The sequence below is a fragment of the Rhopilema esculentum genome, chromosome 7 (assembly GCF_057945365.1).
Source record: "Rhopilema esculentum isolate cy_ngs chromosome 7, ASM5794536v1, whole genome shotgun sequence".
Classification (NCBI taxonomy): Eukaryota; Metazoa; Cnidaria; class Scyphozoa; order Rhizostomeae; family Rhizostomatidae; genus Rhopilema; species Rhopilema esculentum.
The window spans coordinates 6,992,790-7,015,455 of NC_142821.1; the positions used below are offsets into that span (position 1 = coordinate 6,992,790).

Genomic DNA, 22,666 nt, shown 5'->3' on the forward strand with positions numbered 1-22,666 from the left:
CCACAGCTCCCATCAAAAAAAGTAAGTGACGAACGGATGCCGAAGACGAGTTCTTTTTCCATCTTGTTAAAAAATTCGAATAAAAATATTCATAGATGATACTTTTTCCCTGAAATGTAACGAGTGAAGGTCCCCATGGAGTCACGAAGTGATGACGTCATAAAAACCTAACTTAATATTTCTGTATTTCGAACACAGGAATTGAAAGGCCCCATTAACATTTCTTAAGAGAAAAATCAGCTAGATCTATTACAAATTGCCTAAGATAGGGGCACAAAAGCACAAGTGTTTGCCAATCAATTCTAAAACTTATGAATCATGCCAAACAAACCTTGGGACTCTTATCTACCATATCTCAGCCAATTTGCAATAGATTTAACTCCGTGCCAAGAAAGAAATTAAACTATTCATCATTTACTCTAAGGCAGCTCTGGACTAAAGACTGAAGAAGAAAATGAAGAAGAAGGAGGCCCTTCCAAAACACAGCCCGTGAATTTACTTTATCCATAATAATCTTCTACATATAGCATGCATGCAAACAGCGAGAGCTTCTGTTGTTCACTATTTTCAATTATTTCTCTAAATGTGGAAATGTGATCTGAAGTTTGATTTTCATCAAGTGTATCATGTTGGGAGAAGAAATTTGAGATTTGGATCCTGTAAAAATTTGAAATTCGGACATTAAATCACGTAACTTTGAACACAAATTAAAATCAACAGCATTTAAGATCAACGAAGTAAAAGCGATACCAAGATTGTACTGATTGTGTACAGCGGATTTCAGGATTCGCAATAAACTGAATAGGTAAAATAACGTCAAAAGAATTGGTTTGATGTTTGATTCATGAAAAAAAAACGCGGATGAGGGTTGCAATTCAAATATGATTAGGGAAAAGGAATCGAGGACTACGTACAGCACGACGTACGTGCAGCACGACGTACGTGCAGCACGACGTACGTGCAGCACGACGTACGTGCAGTACGACGTTAAGTACGCATAATAGCATATCGCTAAAACCAGGCCAGGCGAAGAAAGGAATCAGAGACTCGATTAATTCGATAAAATCAGACGTTATTCTTTGGCTGCAATGGAACACAATGAAAGTGAGAAGATTTGACACTCAATATCTAGCTGTGTGTGACAATAAATACTAACTACACGAGAAGTGAATTATACAACATATATTTACTCTACGATGCATACATCTATATATTTATATATAATTTTATTCATTTAAATTGTTTTAACATGATTTTAATCAAATTACCGTTTGCATCCTAAAAATATCAACTAAATAGTTTCCTAATGTTATCATAATCGATGTTTTCAACTTAAAAGTTACACAGTCAGACCGTTATATTGAATCAAACTAGCAACAAAAGTCGTAATATCATTTGTAGCTATCGTGCGCAGTGTAAGACCTCAATTTTGTAAAAATACCAATTGAAATGGGCCATTGGGCTAAACGGGACTTTGAATCCTTACGCAGACAACAATTACTAGAAATCTTTGCATTGAAAGGCCTGCTTTCCTTGGGTGAATATTTGTTACTTGCTAGAGCTTATATTGGAAACATATATCCCCGAATTTGCATATTATTGTAAGACATTGATGATAAAAATGTATTACATGCCTATTGAGTACAACAGAAACCACTGTTTCATTACTGCAAAGTCTGTAAATTAGCAGCGCCAGTAAGCTCCTGCCATACAGTGTACTTTGACAGTATTGTGTGACTATTAGAGTCTGAGCCGTGAGCCTGCTATCCTAGATCATCGAAGAATAAAAGACAATTTGATACAAAAAACAGCGAGAGCCTGCTGCAAGTGGTGTGTGACTGCAGCAAGACTGCACCCGAACAACGATAGTCATTAGAAACAAAATAGGGCAGAATGCGTGCGATATTGGAATTACATTGGAAGTAAAATAAAAACAAAAATGACAACATTTGAATAGAATTGTTTGTCACACATGTGCGAGATGTATGCAACTACAATCACAGTAAGACAAGTGCGTTATTTTTTAGTACTAGCTATCCGACTATTCTTTACCTTGAGGTGTCAAAAAGCTTGAAAATTAATTATTCTCAGAAACGGGACAATTCCGATAACAACAATATACAAAGTAAAACTAGCTGATAATTTCTGAATATAGTTTTGATAATCTATTCAACATCTACTAAAATATGCACTTAACGGTTTTTACTTTAAGGAGCCATGCTAACATAATGTCAGTGGCGGCGCCAAGGGGTGGTATGGGGGTAATTACCGCCCACTTTTGTGAAAATATGGTCTACATATTTCTTTTAGAAATGGATTAAAAAACGCTGGGTAAGGGTAGATCAAATTTCCCGAGGAAAGTTAACATAGTACAAATCACTGAAATGAGGCAAAAGAGGCGTGGTCCCACCGGCCCCGTCCATTACACTCCCACTCTGTAATAGCTGGCGCCACCACTGCATAACGTTGTGGAGGGGGGGGGGGGGAAGGGGGAGATGGGGAAACTATTCAAAAAGTGGCTACATGTGTGTTGCTAGATTTCAAAACTTTGGGAGCAATTTCCTGTTTTGATATTTCTTCTTTCTATTTTTTTGCTTGGGGGTTTTTGTCAAGTGCCTCCGGCACTAACTTTGTCCCTCCTTATCAAAACATACTGACAATGTTCATTTAAAAAGAAAATTGATCAATACTAATTGACTTGCTTTATATTTTGAAATAAAAGTTCAAGGGCAAATTTTGCATGAGGTATTTGAAGACAACGGATTGCACTTTGCGTAAATTGCCAATACAGCTATTGTAACCAAGTCACATGGATGTTGGGCCGGCAAACATCAAGCCGTATCTACAGATTAAAAACGAGTGCATGCACCATAGCCTAGGACCATAGATTTCTTATCTTGGAGTATTTTGGACCATAAATTTTTTGGGATGTGCCATAGTTAGAAAATTCTAGGTAAATACCTAGTTAAAAATTCCCCTGCAAGAAAAAGGGTAAAAGGGTAATCTGCGTAATACAAGGATCTGCAATATCAAGTTTATCTGCTGGAAATCTTGCAGATTGAATATTAGTCAGAATCAATATTTCTAAAAAGTAAAATATATATATCAATCATGCCTTTTCAGCAAATGGACACCTATGGTTCATTTTTTTCTACAAATAAGACCTCCAAATATGGCACATCTCAGCTACCCTATCCCTAAGTCCTGGAAGTATGAAACTAAAGATTAAAGTACAGATTACCAGCAGAATCTAACAAATTATCAATCGGTACACAAAAGCGTGAGTGCACAAACGATTTCTCAAAGAAATTATGTGTGTTTAAGTAGGAGAAATTATTGATTGGGAATTACAGTATGCATTGGATGATATTAAACTCCGATTGACCAACGGAGATTTTCAACAGCGATATGTGAATTAACAACAAAAGGTATATTATCAACACGACGCAATACTCCACCAATTAAAGAATATCATAGTTTGATCTTGGTCTACAAATAACGAAATTACATACGAGTAACAAGCTCAGACATAAGGAGAATTTCAGGCAAAGTTATCGATACAGTTTACAGTGGGAGTTTGCGAAGCATAGGAACAACTGCGGTTACTAGATACCTGGGAGTTTCCATATTCGAACTTGCTTTGGTTTCGATTTGCAAGGGGTTGAACTTGCTTTGGTCGACACCCACCTTGGCCTATGTAGAGTAAATTGAATGAGCGAGTTTGAAGAAAGCAGCTCAAAATTCTTTCTGGGAAATCTTTAGTTTTCTTTCCATGTTGCAAAGTCTGTCCTATAAAATAAGCCTTCAAGGCCTGCCCATTGGTACGAGAAATATATTCTGATCAATTCCTTAAATATTGGCAAAGTATATCTATTTGATGTGGAGATAAAAAATCACACTTAAACTTCGCTACTGTGGAATAAAACCACACATGTTCACAGCACATGAAAACGAGTCATATTTAGAAAATAGATGTATGTGACCATAATTTTCAAACCAAGAACTGCATAGTTACCAAAAGACTGTTTTAATGCACTCAAAAATGCTTAAAGGTTTATTCTACCTTGTAAAGTTAGTTGTACATTTCACATTGCGACCAGTATGAGCTGACGGATAGTTGACGTCTCATTAAGAGGTATCTTAACAGCTATTGAAGGCTATGTGACGAACAACAGTTAAGGGAAAATACATGTACAGTACTAGAAAACAAATAATTACAAGCCTTGCAAGGATTAAGCCACCCCGTTCAAACATTCATGAAGCAAGCAAAGTGATTCGAGAAATTGATATTGCACATGCGCGGTGACTAAAGGGACGGGGAAAGACGATGATCAATTGACACTCGCAGTTGTACAAACACGGTTGACGGTAGATGAAATCTTGTCTTCGCTTCAATAATAGAGAAAATCATATCATCTCTGAACTAACGACAACCGCGACAGAGTTTAAAAACATTTGAGGAATTCTACGAGCAAACACCAGTGCAGTTGCACGTCACCAATCTAATGAAAACGATTTCTAATGAAGACGATTTCTAATGAAAACGATTTCTAATGAAAACGATTTCTAATGAAAACGAATTCTAATGAAAACGATCTCGGAGTGCATATGTTGAAGGGCTAAAAACGTGACATTTCTCTGCCCTTTTGCCTGTCAATTAAATATGGACATCAAGACATACCTGACACTATATCATTCTTTTTCAATTGAAAATTCATTGGCTGCTTTGCTGTAATCTTGATTTGCCATCAGAAATGGCAGTCCACCGTAGCATTATGCTCTGTACATAATAATCATAATCTTCCAGTTGTGAAATCAATGCCTGTGCGAATAAATGACGTCATACATGATTTTCGGACGAGAAGCTGCGCTCGTTGTCGATACTGTCTTTGCTGGATTGTGAATGGAAGCATTTCTTTGAGTTACTCATAATTTTCGCTCCAGTTCTAACCATTATTTGTGCCTCTTCGTGGGCACGGCGTATTTCCTTAATCCATTCATCGTATTCTGTTTCGCTCTGTAAAAGAACGATTGCATTCTTTTCATGAGTCATAACAAATGACCTACAGATAACATACCATATATAAACAAAGGCATCACGCCTCTCTCAAAAGATCACGACTTAATATTTGCTTAATAAAATCACTTTAAATACTTTAAAATGCGATGAAAACTTTCTAACCAGCATAAATAAAAGAAGCACTTTTTGCCAACCAGTTTTCTTTGTAAATTTCTCAGCCAGGTAAGATTGCTCCTCGCAGCAAATTCGATATTTTTAGAAACGGCGCAACTTGCCCTTATTTCACACTTCCTTCACTTGATAGATCTAACGATTTAAGACAGCTTGCCCCCTTAAAGTACACATTTCCCTGCCAAAAAGCAGCCCCAGTGCAGCGCAGGAATAAACAATGCTAGGGTTGATTGCTGATCATTTCGACCAGCATTACCACTACAAGATTTGCCCACAAAGTGAAATGTTTCGACAAAATGAGTGTACATATTAAGGTAACGATAGCCTGCGCTTCAAGAATCAAAGTCCCATCATCATTTAAGAATTCAAAAAGACGACGCTAAGACTGTGAAAAGAATGTGGAATAATGTATAATTGCAAGCAGGCAGGTTTTTATTTTATGAATCTGTAATATATTATATATTGCCACAATTTCAATTGCTTTATTATGGTAATTAGGTTGTTATAGAAGGGCCCTTCGAAAACCACTTCTGCAGAAGAGCAACCCTTCTTTCAAGAATCAAATATAAAATATGGATGAAACATACGGGGGACTCTTTACGTACGGGGGAGATATGTTTCATCCATATTTTATATTTGATTCTTGAAAGAAGGGTTGCTCTTCTGCAGAAGTGGTTTTCGAAGGGCCCTTCTATAACAACCTAATTACCATAATAAAGCAATTGAAATTGTGGCAATATATAATATATTACAGATTCATAAAATAAAAACCTGCCTGCTTGCAATTATACATTATTCCACATTCTTTTCACAGTCTTAGCGTCGTCTTTTCGAATTCTTAAATGATGATGGGACTTTGATTGAAGAGGCACAAAAAATCTTCCATCATCGGCCGCAAATTGAGTGTTATATACTGCGTTCCACTGTTAAAATTTTGGACACATTTCGACTCTACAATGTCAAAAATAAGCAGCAAATTATTATGTTTCTTTGCATCTTTCCAGAACTGGTTTTTTGTTGAAACTTGATTTTAGATAGCATAAACGAGCATATCGCGAACAGGGCATGGTTATGGCCTTAGAATTCCTGAATAAAATTTTTCTGAGACGTCAAACACATCATATACAAACCTCTGCTCGTAGTGTATGTTCTTTTTGGTCTTTGCATACGATTTTAATACATTTGAAACCTTTAATTTGACATTCTTCAATTGAAAAAATATCCTCGAATGGGACCAGATTCTTCTGAGAATTCTAAAAAGAAAAAACGATAAGATTCAAGAAATACTTCTTTGGGCAAGGTGTATGGGTTTAATAAGAAATTTTTGTCCCAAGGAAAAAGAAAAGGATTACATGATCATGGGTTAAAACAATATTAAAAGACATCAATTGTAAAATACGCTTATTTTAATTTCAAGTTTGTAGTTAATAGAATATTGTTATCAATCACAAACTTTGAAATTTAAAGAAAATTACTGTTTACTGGTTTGTCATGAAGTTTCCAATGTCGTATAGTCAGAGCTGTACACGCTTATAGACAGTGGGCAACCGAGCAGTTTTCTGATGATCGTATTAGGCGCGAAACTTGCAGTAGCAACTTAGAATCGCCCTGTTTTATACACTTAAAGAATGCACATAGAAACTCAGATGTCAGTCTTATCAATGCTACGAAAAAATCAATGTTTGAAATTTTTTTATTGATATTACACCTTAAGATGAGTTCATGCTTCCATTTGTTTAAACTCATTATCAACAGGAATGATCATTGAATTTAGCAGTCTTAGCATATGAACGATAAATTGCAGCTGATAGCGGAATTCAAAACAAAATGAAAACAACTAGAATCAAGGAGAGACGGGTAAATTATCGCTTGCTGGGTGTTCCTGGATATTGTTCTATAGAGGGCGTGGTCAAGACAAGATGGATGATGAATAAGGCCCTTAAACTCAATTTGAGGAGGAAACGCTTTGAGTTTCAGATTGCCAAAGAAGTTTTTTAAACAGCAAAAGTTTGCAAACAGCCACACAGTTACTAGGATTGCAACCAGCCCATCAAGCAAGACGATTCGGCACTTGCAAATTAAGCCTTAGGCACTAGGCCTCTTTGCAACTTCACATCACACCCTTAGTAGCTTCGCCCAAGACATCCAAAATAAAATTATTAAAATTTGTTTACCCAAACATATATAGGAAATCAGTACAGAAAACGTTATTTTTACCAGTTGTTCTCCTCTCCATTCGATTCTGTTTGGAAATAGATAGAAGTACTTCCTCTGCCACTGCGATTGAAACGGTCCACCAAGCTTGTTGAGAAAGCCGTGAAGAAGGCAGTCACTCGATTCTGTTATTTCTTTAAAGGAAAATATAGAATTTTTATATGCAGAGAATTGGGGTAACACAATAACAAGAGAATCTTTTGCTGAGGTTTGCTCGTATAAAACATTTTGCATGGTATTGTCTACTTTATTGTCCTTCATGACCATCATGACCTTCAACTACAACTTTTTAAGTCTGTTATCTTTCCCGGAAATACCACTAGCCACCATTCTGAAAGGACTTAATAACAAACACGAAAAGAAGATAAAACAAACAGTTTTCCTTAATCAAAGACTTTAGGCCGCCCTTAAATATAGGCCTCGCAAAAGCTACAGAAGTATTTTATAGAAGCGACAGCAAAACCAACCTATATGGTTCAAGTTGATCTTCGTGCCCTTTTTGGCTTCAATCTTGTCCGTTTCTTGATTGATTACATCAAATACAGTTTCTAGGACGAAAAAAGAGCAAGTCTTGCAGAGAATTACCAACAAGGTATTTTTCTGGACAACTGAGTTTTTGGACTAAAAAAAGCATTTTGTGAAAATATCTTAGCAAAATTAAGAAAAAATGCCATATAAAAAACGAGCCATAAAATCTTTGAATAACGAATGGATGGAGTATTAGAGTAGGGATGACTTTAAATTGTATAGCTAATCATAGCTGGTTTATTAAGAATGGCGACACAAGAATCGTGATCATCTGCGGATTTTTGAAATTTGTAGATATAGAACAATAAAGTTGATATAAATTGATCGATCAATTGATAAACGAATGATATCATTATAATTAAATGAAAGTAGTTTCATTTCTATATCTGTTGATGCTTTATAACGTTCGAGAGAATTCGCAAGAAGTTGATAGGCAGAATCCAAGGGACCAGACATTTAGTTCGTTATACCGGGAAGTTCGATATATCCGGGGTTCGTTATATTGGGGTTCCACTGTATAGGGGTCCTGTCTATTAGGTCTAGAAACGGAATTGCAAATTTTTCATCGTCAATATTTTTAATTTATCGAACGTTGTAACTTTATCGTAATATTAGATACTAAAGGGGGATTGAAAGCCGTATTTGTGCGGATGATATGCATTTTCACAGGGCGTGAAGGGTTTCGGGAACTGATAAGGGGTTGAGGCAAACAAAAAATCTGGAATTACAAATTTGTTCTTACTTCTTATTGCAAGAATTTGACTCACAAGTCAAAGAACTCGAGTAGCTGATTAGATGTAATAGTAATATTAACTGGCACATTTTCTTCTTTTGTAAGCAGTTTTGACTTAGATGCATTAATAGGTATCTGTTGCTGCTTTATTTGAACGTTAAATTATTCATTCTGGTCGCTTAGAAAATGCTATGTAGAATCAAAAGGAAAAACATTAAGCAACAAACTATGGTTAATTGAATTATGATGTTCGAGCAAGAGCCTGGTGGAGCTGTCTTTTGTGTGATTAACAAAAATTGCTGTCACTGCTTTCTACACTAAAGCAAGGAGGTGTGGTCAGATGTAAAATACAGAGCTACAAAGGACAACATAGGCTACTACCTGCAATTTCTTGTTGCCACCTTTCAGAGTTGATATAATTGAAATTTTTGTATAGAGCCTGATCTGTCTCTGAAAGCTAAACAAAACAGTGATACAGGTATGTAAAGGGGCAGTAACAAAAAGTTAAATAAATTTCAAAAATTACATCTGTAGGTTTGTCAATTTTTTACATAATAAAAGAGGCATCAAAGACGTAAGAAACATCACATGTCAAATAGCTGTATTACTGTAAAAGCTCCATTAAGCCCCAGGAGCTTATATATTTTTTCAATCTTAGAGGGGAAGACTTACAAGAGGGCTGATAACAGAAGGGGGCTTATTATAAATAGATTACGAAAATGCTACAATGCTCTGAAATTTCTTCGAAGAAATTAGGACCGCATTTAGTCTTTGGTGCCTAAAACTAGTTAAAAACAGTTGAAGATAATTGCAGATTAACTCTTGTTTAGAATATGCAAAGCCTGTCGGTAAAAACAGAAAATAAGCGAATTCATGGTTCTAGAGATGGAAACAAATTCTCGATAAATTATGCAGGGAATAGCGCACTTTCTTAAGGATATGCAACCACAATCAAATCATCATGCAATGACAGAAAATTGAATCAGTAATCTTATTATTTATTCCGCTCAACACGCAAACATGGAGATGAAGTCTAAAACATGCATAAACTAGCATACCTTGATGCCTTTGACGTCATCCTCATCAAATGAGCCAATGTCAAATGCATCCGCAGCATTGACTTCACCTCGAGGTGGTATTAGAGGGGGCAGCAACTACGAAAGCATACATTCAAATAAATTTGGCAATGTAGAGAAAACAAGACCAAATTATTATATTTTATAAAACAAATTTTCCCGTTGAGATGCAAGTGCAAATACTTAAATCAAGAATTCTGCAACGCATACTGAATATTTTCACAAAAAGTGAAAGGAAAAAATAACAAACGCTAATGTGCCCAAAACGCTGTAATCGGTTGAAGTAAATATTTGCCTGATCTGCTCAATTAATAAGAAATGTATATAAACAGTAAATACCCAGTATTTAAATGGGACGTTAAGCTCTATGTTACCTTTAGAAGTTCGACTTGCTTCCACTCGATATCCTTGAAAAACGAATGAGCCTTGATCTCCTCGACGCTGCAAATAGAAAAACACTCAATTCTCTAAAAGTATAGGTGATAAAATTTGCCCTAAATCTTCTTAAAGAATTAATCATTATTTTTACAAGGGTAAATATCAGTTTATGGGATGGACATTGATCGCAGAAAGCTTTTACTAAAATATCTGTCAGGTATAATTAACTAAGACAGAATTTGTGCCCAATAAAGTTACACCTCAAAACACTTTGTCAATGACTGCACTGTTTAGCATAAACCAATAAAAAATATTTTTTCTAAGATCAAATTTGCTAAAATGGTTCAATTTACATGGCAAACTATGTACTAAACTAAACTAAACTAAACTACATGGCACGAACTCTCCACTTCGCTGCACATAAGTTGGCATGACTTGATTCTACTCCTCAGTTACTACTTCTAGAGTCTGGATGGTAACAGGGCATCATTTACAGAAACAACGTGTCTTTCCATCATTTAAATTTGCAAAATAGAGAGGAGCCCTAGGATAAATATAAACTTGAAAATTACCTTGAAAAAAACAAACATTTCACAACAAACTTTTTTATCTGACACTCCTCAGAGTATAAATCGTCAGAATAAGGGTCCGAAAGCACATGATGGAAAATTAGTAGTATGTTGTCAAATGTTTGCTTTTTCCAAAGCCATTTTCAAGTTCTGTACCGCAAAAATAATTGTTCAAATATTAACTTAATAAAACCAACATACCCAGTTCCTCTACAACCAAGTCGTTGCGAAACGTCACGCTGCAAAAAGCCGCTCAGCAAAGATCTCATCGAGTCACTAAATTCATCTGGAAATTTAATGTCCTGAAATTGAAACCAAGGCTTTTTTATGCACACGTTACTTTTCGACAATGTAGCTTGCAATTAAGTGCATATATAGCTAAGTTACAATTAGAAGGTTACTCTGTCGAACGTTTAAAACATGATATAGAAAACCAACTCTTAATATTTTCTGTGAAAGTTTTCTTCTGCTTTACCAGGAAGTTTCGTCAATTTGCTTTTTTAGATGACTCACATAGGGTTGTGCTTTATCAAATCACAACAGGTAGGGATGCTCATAATGTTAAACATTGAGAAATCACATTAATGTCAAGTATAAATTAATAGCTGTCATCTTACCATGGTCAGTGTCATTTTGTCGATCTCGTATTTGTCTTTGGTCTTTTGTTGTCGGAATGGACTGTGTCTGAAAATGCAATAATACCGATTAACTGGTACAGGAAACCTAACATATCAAGGTGTGAAGTTGAGGGCAGTATATCACAGTGCTTGCTTTGCCTCCTGTACAGTCTTATATCAATAACTGGCATAATATGAATATGTTACATGATTCAATGTTACAAGATAAATGCTCTATAAATGGGAAGTGTTTCTCCATAATGTAGTAACTCGATAATTTCCCTATAACTTTGAGCTATATGGCTTTTCTCAAGGAATATAAACGTCCAAAGAAAACTTAGTGACAGTCATTAATAAGAAGACATAAGACAAAAAATTTGGAAAAAGACAAGCACTAAATTGAGTTACAAACTGATTTTAATTGCAGTAGTTCATATTTCTATGGCAACTGAATTGAAGCTTACCCCCTTAGAAGTTTGTAGATCATGCATCCAAACGAGAACCAGTCTGCCGAAGAATCGTAACAGACTCCCTTTTGTAACACTTCAGGTGCCATATAGCCATGCGTGCCTCTGCAAGCAAAATTAGAGACATTTAGAGGGAAAAATTGTGAAAATAATGACTAGCAGATTGGATGAATGATTAAAAACAATATAGTTGAGGTTTCATAAGCATGATGATGATGATGATGATGATGATGATGATGATAATGATGATGATGATGATGATGACTGACGATGATTCTTGATGATGGTGATTGACGATAGTGATTGATGGTCGCGATTGATGATCGCGATTAATGTTGGTGATAACTGATAATGATTGATGATGTTTGAAAATTATGATTGAAAATGGTGATAAATGACGGCGATAATGCTGATAGTATTGATCATAATTCTGGCAAGTGACAAAAGTATACGTAAAATGTCTTTGCCCAAAGTGGACATTAGCTACAAGGGCAATTTACACCATAAACGGCTCCAGTTCTAATTAGTAATGAAAAGAGCGCCATGGCTTCTAAATGGCCTCCCCTGCTGTATCGAGCTTCGCTTATATGTGAATATACAGCTATTTTATAACGGTTTTCATAATACTCACACACATGCATGCGGTTTCTTCTTTGAAAAATCGCAAGCCAATCCAAGGTCAGAAATTCTCACGTGACCATGCTCATCTAGTAGGATATTAGCTGGCTGGGGAAAAGAAGAAAGTGGAACATAAGTTGAAGGTGTCTTAAAATCTGGGCTATACATAAAATTTAATCATTCGAAGTCAAAACAGCAAACAGCTTTTAAGAGCATGAAACTCACTAAGTATTTGTAAAAAGAAACAGTCACTTAGCAAAAGATTTGATCCAAGCGATATGAGAAAAAATGAGACAATGAGAAAAAATGATGGATCAATCAAAGAAAGATAAACATGTAAAAAGTCAAGAAATAAGATTAAAAAAGAAAGAAAAAGAGACGAAAAGAAAAATATAGATGAAAAATATCAAGATGCATAGACATAGCTTCAACTACGCTCAACAAAGATGCCAACATCCGGGTTGCGGAGAGATTGTGACTCTCCAACGATATTGCGCCCGGAAATTAGATTTTAGACTTAGACGCTCTCAGATCCTTGAGTCGACTGTAAGTTGGTCGAAACGGAGGAGCTTTTGGTGTGGGGTTACATTGCTAAAAGCAATTGACAATGGCATGAAATGAAATGGATCGGAGAAGCTGCCAATAAATAGTTGACAATGTTAGGTACCTTTAAGTCTCTATAGCAAACGTAGCGTCGATGCATATGCTCCAGGCCAAGAATCACTTCAGAGGCATAAAATAATACCTGTGGGGAAGAAACCAGAGAACTCAACTCAATTCGACTCGAGTTGTCAACTGTTTGACCAATTCCGTTACCTTCATTCCTACATATACTTTCTAAGTGCAGATTAGCCGATGTTTTTCACCTAGAGAGTGGAGGGGTCGTCGGGGGTCTGTGGAGAAAGGGGGAGCTGCTGGAGGGGTAGGGTCTGCAATGGTTGTAGGGTGTTCTTCCGACAAGTGAAAAAATTACCCCGAATATCATTCGCCATGCACAAATAATAGGAGGTATTCTTTCTTAACAGAAATTGGGTTTAGGAAGGTATTGACTTCATGCGTCGCCATAATGGGCAAACAATCTATACCCCAAAACGTTAATCGTGTAAATTATAGGCCATAGGTCTACATACACATCAACTGGTCACCGGGTTAAGCAACAGATACAGGATAGTGGGGAAAACAAACCTCTTCTTCGCTGAAGACACCATGTTGTGTTAAATGATAGTGCAAATCACCACCTGAAGTGAATATGTTTATCAATGTGCTTCATGAGATTATTAAAACTGACAATGAAAACTACGACAGCCATAGCCACATAAGAATGTACTGAACGGATAAATTTCACACGACAACTTGTCTCCAAAGAGCTTCAGGATTTTGAATAAAACAGATAATTTACTATTTACAATGTAAGCGGCAGGGATCAGAGTTTTCAGACTTTGGTTAGTATTTTTCAAGAAAAAACTGGGTTTTGATTGGGAAGTTTTCTTTTCACCAGTCGATGTCGTTTAGCCTCTGACGTAATTAAATAATCTTTATAAACGACAACTTCTCTTTGGCTACTTAAGACCAATTTCAATGTTCCAATGAAGGCAGAACCGGTCAAAGCAACTGCGAGCCAATCAGAAGCGAGGACAATAATTTTTGCGATTGAAATCAGACGAAACCAAAACAAGTGCATAAATATTCTATTTGCGCCACAAAAATTGTTGATTCAAATGCAAACTGACTTATGAAAATGCTTTATTCGGAACCACTGGTGTCACCAAAACCCAGAGCTATTGTTAGGAGCTGGGAAAAATTCCGTCATAGAGTTAGTGGGGTTATTTCACAATACATCTTGGTAGGGAGACTTCAAATCTTGGCTAGTAAAGATTCACTTTGTAGGGTCGCTTCACATAGTGGTGTGGCTCCATATGTGGGATCTATTCATATCGTAGCGTGGTTCTGTATTGCGATTTCTTATTGTAGGGTCGTTCCATATTGTAGCGCGGTTGCATATAACATGGTGTAATTTCATGGGTAATGAGGTTTCACAATGTGGAGAAAGATGTCCGGCTTCTAATTCCAAAATTTTGAAATTGCACGAACATCTGAGCTTTCCGTAGCATTACTTTAAATCGACAATCGACGAAACACTCACCATTCATGAGATCCAATACGAAACAGAGTTTATCAGCAGTTTGGAATGCATACGTCATGCACACAATAAACGGGCAGTTCACCTATAACAAATGTTCAAAGTTAACTAATTTCAATTTCAAAAGTATGCTCTTGAGAATGAATGCAACAAATCTGGGGTTTCTTACATATAATGACAAGCAATGAAAATGGTTGGACTTAACCAATATTCGTGTTGTTTTGGGTTTGAGCATATTGAGGAAAATTCAAGGGGAAGGCAAATCTGTTCGAGTTATCAGCATTTCGAGTTATTAAGATTATACTTATCTAAGCAATATCAAGTAATAGTTATAAGTTTCAGGTCAGCAGGTTGTATGGGATGCGTCATGTTACATGAAAATTAAACAAGGTGACCACAAAAATTGTAATCATCAAACATTCAATATTCCTTTACATCAAGCACAAGAGTACCGTGGGTAAAGACTTTGGAACAATACATAATTTTTAACCAACCATACTGCTTTGTTAGGTTATGTTAGTTCAAGGCACGTCGCCAGAGCCTCGGGAGGGATTGCCTGATCAGAACAGAAGGGATTTCAGCAAAAAATGCCTCATTTAAATCATACCATTGACAGCATTACTCTTTCGTTCAATGCCAGAGTTTCGCCTTGCTTTAATTTGATTCGCTTTTTATCTAAACACTTCATTGCATACCTTGAAAAATAACAAGAAAATACATTGTCTAAGCTTAAAGTGCAATCATAGTCTGTTTTTAACCAAATCATAATCTTACAATGGGGTTTCTAAAGTCAATAAAGGAATCTTAAGAAACAATCTGGCTGCAAAGAACAATCGATTAGGAATAAAGAGGAGGCTTTGTTTTCTGTCACTAACAAAGGTGAAACTTCCAGAAATAAACGAGGCATTTCAGTCAAAGCCCAGTGGAACTAATACTAGCATCTACCAAGAATTCAAAAAGTACTTCCAATCTACAAAAAACTACAAAAAAAACAGAATTACCAGAGTAAACATTATCCCTATTGATCAACGAAACAAAATCTCAACCCAATACAAAAGCTCGTTTCTAGAATTTCCATTTGCCTATAAGCCCTGCTAAAGTAGTTATATTCCTGATATTCATTGAGCCAATTAATCAATTTTCTCATTAGAAGTACTAAATGAAAACAAATCTTTAATCAAGTCTTCGATTGTGGCTTTTCTTGGGCTTATTTAAGCTCAATACATTATCACAGCTAGGTCAGCTAGTTCTACACTCCAATTTCCGTGAGAATAAATTTTGAAAAACAGCGGTCGCAAAATTCATCTATTAGTTATTTTCATAATAAAATATTCACTCTTGAGTTTTCCATAGAAACGCGAGTAATTAAAGGTTAAGCAAATTATTCGTGATAGCACAGATTAAAAGCCAAGCAAATTACCACAACACATATTTGATTGAAAAAATGAATCGCTATTCATTTTGTATAATAAAATACTTTGTCTACAGAGCGCAGGTGCAAGCAGCAGCAAATACGAATATTGTCTTAAAATCTCCAATCACAAAGGGAAGCTTTCTTAACATGAAGCAAGCAGTGAAAAGATACAGTAAAAAGCAAGATAATATAGCAGAGGAGTCTATAACAACTTGTATGAATACTTTTACTTGCTACGAATAACAAAAGCGTGATTAAAAATATTCTTGCAACCAGCATGCAAGAAGTAATAACAAATCAGCAAGTATTTCATGTATTCCATGAACTGAAACCCCCTTTACAACATAACAAGATGAGTCTAGATACACCACGAGTCTGTAAAGACATTAGAATACGCTGCAACCAGACGGGAATACCTACGACATATTTGTATTGGAAAGGACTAGAACGTATTCCTATGGAATACAATGAAACCTTGTGAAAGCAAAGCTCAAAACCCTGATCTGATGCTTGGTCGGGATTTTGACATTTAGACAAAGGAAAACATGGCATAGGCAAGAAGGAGAGATTGCCCTCGAGGCAGGCATCGTTATGTGCCTGACAGTCTTTGTACCATATTTCCTATTGTACCAGGCATTGTCTAGGCTTTAAGACCTATATATAGAGGGAAGCCGGGATAAAACAAGATCCAAATTTATTTAAACTCATGCCAGATCTGGCATATGTTATTGTATTTATCGTTGGAATTCCCTGAAAAACCCCAAATAAATCGTCATTTGGAATTAATTTTAGAAGGGAAATACAAAATCTCTACTGAGATAATCATTTCTGTAAAAAAATCAATGAAAATGTAATAATCTTTGTAAGACCCTTCCGAAAAACATTACGGTAATTAGGACCTTCTGCAAAAGACTGTTATAACTTACTTAACATTTCACTTTCATTGATTACATCTTAAGTTTGAAAATATATGGCTCGCTGAAACAGACACCAGAGTGCAAAGAGCACACATGGAAAGGTTAAAAAAGATAACGCTTCTATAGGAAGGTGTCAGTTCCTTGTTAAGATCGCTGTACTTTTCATTTGCCTTCCAACCCAGCATTGAGCTACAGTATGTAAAGGGTTCGATATTAAGTTACCAAGATAAGGCAGGTCCGCGCAAAGTGAGCTGTTGCTCAGTGTTGAAAGGGTTTTAGCTAATTAGTGAAGTACAGAATTGCTCATCCAGGTATACCTTACGTGGTCAAGATCATATTGGCTGCTAGAGACTGTATGTTGTAACCATTCTGACAGGAGACATAAAAACAGGCAGAGGGCCGAGAAAGTGACCGTTTGCAGATTCTGGTGGCAAGAGTGTTGTTGTGGTATTTGATGGAAAATATTGGAATGTTTTTCGGCAACTGTTTGCTGAATGCCAGAACAAAGCTGGTTAGTTTTCTTAAAAGCAAATTTTAAGATGAGAAATCCTCGAGATGTAACAAAATTTTTTCAATGCAGTTTTCGCGATCTCTTTCGAAGGGTTCTGTAAATTTGAGCTGTGGTAGGTAACATACAGCATGCTCCTTCCAGTGTTAGACTCTTCTCATAAGAAATAGATCTGAAAATCCTACTTCTAAAAATAAAGGATCGTTAAATACCCATCGTATGCAGCGCTAAAAAACTTACATTTTACCGGTGTCAGCTTTCCGACAGCCATAGACTTCACCAAATCCTCCCCGACCAATGATTCGATGTACACTAAAGTCATTCATACTTAACTGCAAGAAAAATGCAAACATAAATATATATATGAGTTTTAAAACTGACAGGGGGCTATAATAGGCTAAATCTCATGATACGTCTTCAGGTCCTGTTTGCTAAAAGGAATTTTGTATTGAGAAGAGGAAATAGAAAATCTAGGCTATCGAGGAAAGAGTCATCTGGCAAAGCAAATATGGCTGACTGAGTGATTTTGTACAGGAATCGGCGTTAAAATGATAACAAAACCAAAGGTAAACCATAACATTAAAAGGAGGCCGATTCAAAGCGGCTTTTTAGTTGATATTTATCTCAGGGATATTGAGATCCTCGCAAAAGATATGTCACGGAGAATAAAGGAAATTAAATCATCAAAAACGTTCCAAGGGATAGTAATATCGATCAGGGCATAATAGATTATCGCTTGACAGATCCCGATAAAATATTTGCATAAATTGATGACAATAAAGGCAAAAAGGGACTTACATGTAGATTGAGCTCTAAGTTCTTCCACTGTAAAAACCTAACATACTTTTCACTGGAAAAGAAAAAAGCAGTTCCTTTCGATTGCGAAAAATACTATCACGAATTTAAAAGTACTGCTCAAAGATATGTGCAGCAATGGCGTCTTTCTACAGAATCTACAACAGATATACAAACCTTTGGATGCAAAATTATTGAATTGAAGAAGAAATATTAGCTTTTTACTTTTTGGAAATTAAGCTCCACTCAAGTGGCAATACTCTCTCAAGATACTTTATTGCGGTCAACATGGGAAATTAAATAGAAACTTGTCACCGGTTTAAGGTACAGGTACTTCACTAATATTACGACAATGAATATAACATCGAATAAGATATATAAATAAGATAAACCAATGCTAGTTTGAATTTTAGAAAATTGTAACTTATCAATGAGTATTTTTAAAAACGAGTGTAAAACTAGGCTAAAACCTTGAAGATAAATAACAAAGGGACTCGTTGTCGAGGCATAAACTACAATGAAATACGATAACCAGAGTCGGGTAAATGTGCCGTTCACATAATTGACTAGCACGAAAACATCAATAAGACGAAATAATTTCAGCAACCACACCTAGAACATAACTTTCTCACTGTTTGTCTGTAAGGATTGCTTTCAATCTTTTAGCCCTTTGATTGAAGAAAGGATAAGCACATTGACTTCGAAGGCAGAATATGGATCAATCAAGAAAAGGTTTTTTTTTTTAAATCACCTCTTTAAAAATTTGTCGAAAATCCTCCCTCTTAAGCTGTCTCTTATTTCTTTATCATAAGGCTGCAAAGAATCAAATAAAAACATAAAACATATAAGGGAAAATGAAAGACGAAACCAGAAGACTCATGTACGAAGAAATAAAGACTGAGGATTGACCGGGAATGTAATATTCTACTTTGACAAAATAAGTCATACATATAGCATCAATCGCAATATAACTGAAAACTGAATCTATTTGCAGCTACAAAGCAGCAGCAAAAGGTAAATGGCAATTTTTATGGGTAGCTTATAATAATGTATAGTGAAACACAAAGTAAATGATGAAACAGTAGTTCGGATCGAAACTGAAAGCAGCGTGGGAAGATGTCAGGAGCAAGGAAAGAAAAAATGACAAGAAAACAGCTGATGGTAGTGAAAAGATGCTTTGACATAGCCAGTTGCTGCGTGGTAAATTTTAAATGGGCACGGATGCTTCTTCAATCATATAAATGCTTGTCTGATTGACAAACATCGATAGGCTTAAATTAAGTAAACATTGTCTTTTTATCGCATTTATCGCCACTTTCTCAGAATTATTGTTTTTATAGTGTCTAGAAGGCTTTCCTTCACAGAACTTGTACACCCTTGCTGTTCAGTGCTTGCTTACGAATCTCTAGGCGAACAAAATTTTCAAGACCACAGAAATTGAAGAAATAATCTAGCAACATTTACTTCGAAAAGGTTAACTGGAACTTCTCCCCTGAGCAGGAGTTTCCTGACATGCTCTGTCGCAGTGAAGGAGAATGACTAAAATATAACAAACCGAAAGTTAATGAAGCACAAAATAGTCAATAGCAGAAATAAAAATAGGAGAACACTTAAGTGTCAAAAAATTGATCAAACTCTGCGATATGGGTTTGCGTTGCCTTGGTGACAGGTAGCGAAAAAATCGGTCAAACAACGCGACTTACTAAATTTGTAAAAAAGAGTTTGCCGAAGACTCGCTAGCAAATATATTTGACTTTAATTGAATAAAAATATCCTTCTAACCGTAAACAGCAAGACAGTTAGAATCTGCGAAAGAAAACACCTTTGCAAGGCACCTGATTACTTTGTTCGACGCAGAATATGTACGAGATTGGCAAGACTTACATGGGAACATGAAAGCAGTTCTTTCATGATGTAATTGTCAAAAATTTCTCGAGCTTGTTGCAGCCTTTCTTCAACACCTTGTCTTTTCTCGTACTCTTTGATCTAAAAGGAAGCAACTAAGGTGAAAATTTTGCAAGTGAAAGAGCAACAATGAAGGTTGATGTAGCAAGTGACAAAGTCACCTGATATGGGATGATCTCAGGGGCGGATCCAGAACAAATTTGAAGGAGGGGCAGTTGGTATTGGGGACGCTGAAAAACTTTCAGAAATTGATGATGAGAGTAAGCTATATACAACAATTTTAGACCTTTACTACTGTCAGAAGGCTCCCTATTCACCTTCTAAAGGAAATTTTCACAATAATTGTGCCAAACCATTTCCAAAAAGGGGCACCAGACTTGCTTCAGCTCAGTGATGGAGGGGCAACTGCCCCTACTTGCCCCCTTAAATCCGCCACTGGATGATCTTGTGCAACTAGTACTTACAACTTGAACCTTATACAACTAATATATATGACTTGTAAAGTTTGATTTTTACGAGAGCAGTTTATTCTTTGATTCTAAAGAGAGTCCCCACAAATATTCCCATTAAGATGCCCAAAAGCATAAAATGATGTTCCCGATCTCCCAGTCTCTGCAACTTGTCTAGGTCATTTACGGAAGCGATGTCAAATCTTCTTCTGTCGACAGTTGAAATGTTGGGGTGTATCGTGGTGCAAAGACTACAAAAGTGTTTAAGTTTCAAAGACGCTGCTCTTAACAAAGATATGTTCACAAAGGAACTCAGTTGCAAAACCACAGTATATATCACTTAAATGATAATACAGAAATATTATCATTGCATCTGTCCCAGCAATCAGCTTTAAACATGAAACAGAACCGAAGAAGCAGCTGTAATGTTGGCTTCTGTCGCACTTGCAGCTGTAAAACTAAAAATCTGGGGCGTGCCAAATCGTCAAAGTCTAAAAAGAAGGGTGAAAGTTTCAAAACAGAAACAGTTTAGGAGTGTACACGTGTATTTTCCATTAGTAACCAAGGATCTAACTAGACAAAGTTTCTAAATTTTTCTGGGGTTTTGCACAGAATTGAGCGCCTCGACTTTACATATTCAAGAAAAGTGGATCTTTAGACACAAAAGTTTGTTACAGTATGTAATGATTGTGGTAAGCCATTAAATTTTCATAATGATACAGAAAAAAATGGACAGAAAAAAATGGACAGAAAAGAATAGAAAATTTGCAAAGTGAACACTGTACCCTGTACTAGTAAAGTTTCTTAATCGTTCAGGTTCTTTTCTAGTAGGTTTTTTATAAAAGATGTTTTCATAAAAAACGTGCAGCAGGCAGTGACGTCACATCACTGCACAAAATAGCGAATAGCGTAACTGTTAATGCAAGGCTACATCGAGGTGCACCTACACGATAGCCATCTTTCATGAACACTGACTACAACCACGAGATACGCTTTTAGATGGCAAATAAATGCTTATCGTTGTATACGCTTCTATGTTTTCTCTTTGAGCTGATATGATCGATGAATTCCCTGATAAATGTTTTAAACCTCACATCTTGGCATGGAATTTTCACAACACCAAAAAGAATTGGTTACCAAGAAGTGACAGTGATCTTCAACTCGGTGTGACCACACATGGAGATAGAACTTAAAGCCCAAGGTCGAAGCCTTGCCGTCACAAGGCTACCTGGTATCAATTTCAGACATAGCAATGAGGCTAGCCAAGATAATTCATATACTAATGAGGCTAAAATTAAAAAGCTTTTATGAATCAGTCCCGATGTCGCAACACAATGAGTCTCTAAGCCTTGATAGTCGATGAACATTTAGCAAACACCGCTAACAAGCAACAATAAATCTAGTAACGAAAACATCTATGTTCTTAAGCACTAACAGTCAACAAAGTCCACCAAAAGTCTGCTTTCATAAAACCGCATTCATCTAAAAAATAGGTTTATTAACTGGCTGTTCTTTGGAGACCACGTGCTACAACGCTAGACAAGCAGTTGTCTTTCGAACCCTGATTGTCAAAATCATTACATGTACGGTGCTTTAAATCCACAGATGTGAAATGCAAAAGATCAGATTGTGAACCAAACCCCTAACAACTACTGCAATTTTTTAAAGTTGTGTGATGCCAAATCAGGGGAGGGGGTGGGTGTTGTTCTTGACTTGAGAAGTAACAGGGGTGTGTAGAAAACCTATTTTTACCCTGACCCTACCCAAAACAAACCCTGTCCATGAGAAGTAAGCCAAGATTGGGGGGCTCAACATGCTAAAAGCGTAGAGAAAGCATGAGTTCAAGTACATGGTGGGATTATGGGGGGAGGAAGGGGAGGAGCTAAGCTTACTTCCTCTCCCTACTTCTGTGTTGGTCTGTGTTCTCTGTTGGGTTTATTTGAGATTAGAAGTACTGTCATCGCCATTACGTGATGATTATTCTCAACATGGGTATTTCACTCCCATGGAGCGCCAGCTTTGATAATAGACAATTATGATTGGCAACGAAAAGAATGGCAGAGGTAAAACGAAAAATAGAGTCCATTCCCTAGAATTGTGAGTGTTTCTCGCCTTTCTACATTCCAGAAAATCAAGTAACGTCATAT

At 36.3% G+C, this 22,666-nt stretch overlaps 1 protein-coding gene across 2 annotated transcripts in view; it reads right to left on the reverse strand.

Moving 5' to 3' along the window:
* Positions 1–1,948: 1,948 nt before the first annotated feature.
* Positions 1,949–22,666, reverse strand: part of LOC135683327 (G protein-coupled receptor kinase 3) — a 31,268-nt gene continuing 10,550 nt past the window's right edge. For both annotated transcript variants that reach the window (XM_065198552.2, XM_065198551.2), the window contains 20 exons: positions 20,050–20,151; positions 19,630–19,704; positions 18,917–18,978; positions 18,169–18,220; positions 17,611–17,702; positions 15,139–15,226; positions 14,535–14,616; positions 13,577–13,629; positions 13,059–13,136; positions 12,405–12,499; positions 11,771–11,878; positions 11,307–11,373; positions 10,891–10,991; positions 10,117–10,183; positions 9,725–9,820; positions 9,048–9,123; positions 7,873–7,953; positions 7,409–7,539; positions 6,322–6,444; positions 1,949–5,017 (listed from right to left, as the gene is read on the reverse strand). In XM_065198552.2, coding sequence (XP_065054624.1) covers positions 4,841–5,017; positions 6,322–6,444; positions 7,409–7,539; positions 7,873–7,953; positions 9,048–9,123; positions 9,725–9,820; positions 10,117–10,183; positions 10,891–10,991; positions 11,307–11,373; positions 11,771–11,878; positions 12,405–12,499; positions 13,059–13,136; positions 13,577–13,629; positions 14,535–14,616; positions 15,139–15,226; positions 17,611–17,702; positions 18,169–18,220; positions 18,917–18,978; positions 19,630–19,704; positions 20,050–20,151 — 1,806 coding nt within the window. In that variant the 3' untranslated portion in view covers positions 1,949–4,840. The remainder of the gene's footprint in view (positions 5,018–6,321; positions 6,445–7,408; positions 7,540–7,872; positions 7,954–9,047; positions 9,124–9,724; positions 9,821–10,116; positions 10,184–10,890; positions 10,992–11,306; positions 11,374–11,770; positions 11,879–12,404; positions 12,500–13,058; positions 13,137–13,576; positions 13,630–14,534; positions 14,617–15,138; positions 15,227–17,610; positions 17,703–18,168; positions 18,221–18,916; positions 18,979–19,629; positions 19,705–20,049; positions 20,152–22,666) is intronic.